Below are 2,582 nucleotides of genomic sequence, written 5' to 3'. Positions count from 1 at the left end.
CGGCCCAGGGGCTTGTGGCCGCGCTGCCGGCTGTTTCAGGGTCTGGCTGGAATAGGCGCCAAGCGATGGGCAATGTCAGTGCTGCACGAGGAGACCCATCGCTCGTGGGTTGCAAAGGACACTGCGCGTGGTGTCAGCCCCTCGTGAACGTGCCTCGGGCGGTGGCTGGAGCTGGATGTTAGTGGGTTTGAAGTGGGGGCGCTCCCTGAATACCATACGGGGAGTTCGGCAGCTTGGGAGCAGCCTTGTGCCAGCAGCAGGCCAGGCTGGGGAGGCCCGGGTGCAAGGATTTTCGGGGAGAAGCCCTACAGGGATCTCTCTCCCGTCTGTCTTCCTGGGTCTGTTCTGGGTTCCTAAATATATTTCCTGGAAAAATGGTGATGTCAGGGAACAGGATGGTCAGCCAAGGTGTCATCAAGAACAGCACAGAGAGCACAGAAAAGTGGCCATCTCCAGGAACTTGTTCAGAATTCATTTTCTATTGAGTCATCAGTGGATTTTAAAAATTGCAGAAGGAGAAATGTCTGTGCTGGCAGGGGCTGAGCAGGGTGGGTGTCCTCCAGCAGAGGACAGCAGTGCACGCGGATCCTGCCGGATCGCTGCTCGGCGTGTGGAAATCCAGTACAACTTGGTTGTGGATGCCTGGATGGGAGAATGGTTTTGTCGTTGCTTTGTTATATAATAAACATTTTAAGACATGTTTGCTCCCGTTAAGAGTTCTCGTGTGCAGAATGCTGCCAAAAATGCAGCCTGGAGTGAAAATTGACAGCCAGGTCTATGATGCATTGTTCAGCAATGGAAAATAAAGCTGACTTTGCCCAAAAGTTGTGGTCCAACACTCCCTGCCTGCCTGAAGCATGGGTCACGTGATGCTTAATGCACAAATTTAATCGTGTGCATTCAGAAAGGAAGGCTCCTCATTAAAGATTTTGGACTAAACATGGTTGCAAGGGTGAAAAGACAAGTCCTCACGTCAGATATATAAATACGTATTTCTAGCAGGCTGATATGGCCAAATCCCCCCAGGTTTGAACACGTTCATTAGAAGTGCAGTGGGTGCTGGGGACAGGCACACGGTTGGTTGATTGTTCTCAGCCTTATCTGCGATTTTGTCTCTTCTCAGGGAGAAGATGAAGCTGTTATCCTCAAATCTTGCACACGGCGGAAAACCGACTCAATTGAGAAGAGGTTTTGCTTTGATGTGGAAGCTGTCGATCGGTGAGTGCCAAGGGGCGTCGCAGCCCGGGTCGCCAAAAGGATGCACACACCGGGGTTTACGCTAGCCGTGCATAGGGAAAGGTTGCACTCATCTGTACTTGGCTTTCCTGGGTAGTTCTTGTGCAGTTTCCATGTTTCTCCTGTCCTTTAGTCATACCCTCTGTGAATAGAAAGTGTTAGTCCATGGAAATGCACTCTCCCTGGTGCTTCTAGCCAGGTGCTCTCCGTATATTGAGTTAGTGCTTCGGTTTACAAGGTGCCGAGTTTACTCAAGTCTCTCAAACTTTAATGGTGTTTTAGCACTTCTGCAGTCTCTGGCCATGTAAGGTAAATGGTTGCGAGTATGGAAAAGATGCTCTGTGGGTGTTTTGGCAGGGATATGATGCCTCTTTCCAGCACTGGGTATGTGTTGGAATAACTTCAGCTTTTGTGCTGGAGAGTGGCTGTTGCTGGTCCGCTATGGATGGGCGATAATGGAAGTCCGGCTTGCACCTCCAGGCACTTCACATTCACTTCTTTTTCCTGAAGGAGTAAAATGCTTTCTGATGTGATTTATCACCTAGCAGCTGAACCAGATGTATGTGTGGATTCAATCTATAGCACCTAGGAATGAAAGCCTGTTATCATATCTAATTAGCATCATGCATGGCTTACATATATAAACAGGAAAACCAGGCTGGGGTTGCTATTCCAAGTGGTATTAGTCACTGCCTCCTATCTTCCTCGCTGCAGGAAGTTTATATGGTTTAGAAAAGCTCGCTCCAAAGTCACTGAATGTCTGTGCCCTCCCAGTTGTGTGCCTGTTCATGTTCCAGCTGTCCTCCCCTCCGCTGGCCACTGCGGGAATGCCCAGGAGGTCTTGGGAAAACCCGAGTTCATCAAAACCCAAGGTGTTGAATAACGCTGGAATACCTCGCGGTACCTTTCCCTGCCCAGCCTGGGCTTCCGCAGCGTTTCGGTGCCAGCCCCTCTCGCTGCCAGCCCAGGGCAGGGAGGGGTTGGGGTGATGGAGCTCTGCCTGTGTTGGCTCAGGGATAGGATAACCCTGGGGCTGCCTCCTGCTCTCTGTAACTATGCTTTCCTCCAGAAAGCTGGAGTATTTCTGCTGACGTGTGGTTTTTTTTTTCCCTATGCCCTGAGGATTTTTTTTTTTAAATGTGAAAATCAAAATAAAACTGGGAGGAGGAGAAGCCAGCCACCACAATAGTTTTCTTCTGCAGCATGTTCAGAGGCAGCTGAACCTTCCCTTGATGTCTGGAGCCTGCTAGGCATGGGATCAAGAGCTACTCCAGAAATATGCCTGCTAAATGTAAATAATGGCAGGGGAGTGGCAAAGGCGGGGAAACCTGAGAAATTGCTCATTT

The 2,582-nt window shown here is 50.0% G+C and overlaps 1 protein-coding gene across 1 annotated transcript in view; it reads left to right on the top strand.

Moving 5' to 3' along the window:
- Positions 1-2,582, top strand: part of ARHGAP26 (Rho GTPase activating protein 26) — a 132,063-nt gene that overhangs the window by 10,822 nt on the left and 118,659 nt on the right. Inside the window, exon 9 of the mRNA XM_009331385.1 lies at positions 1,124-1,218. Coding sequence (XP_009329660.1) covers positions 1,124-1,218 — 95 coding nt within the window. The remainder of the gene's footprint in view (positions 1-1,123; positions 1,219-2,582) is intronic.

The sequence above is a fragment of the Pygoscelis adeliae genome, unplaced genomic scaffold, assembly GCF_000699105.1.
Source record: "Pygoscelis adeliae isolate BGI_AS28 unplaced genomic scaffold, ASM69910v1 Scaffold108, whole genome shotgun sequence".
Classification (NCBI taxonomy): Eukaryota; Metazoa; Chordata; class Aves; order Sphenisciformes; family Spheniscidae; genus Pygoscelis; species Pygoscelis adeliae.
The sequence above is the reverse complement of the archived record's forward strand: the minus strand, read 5'-3'. Positions and strand labels throughout refer to the sequence as shown.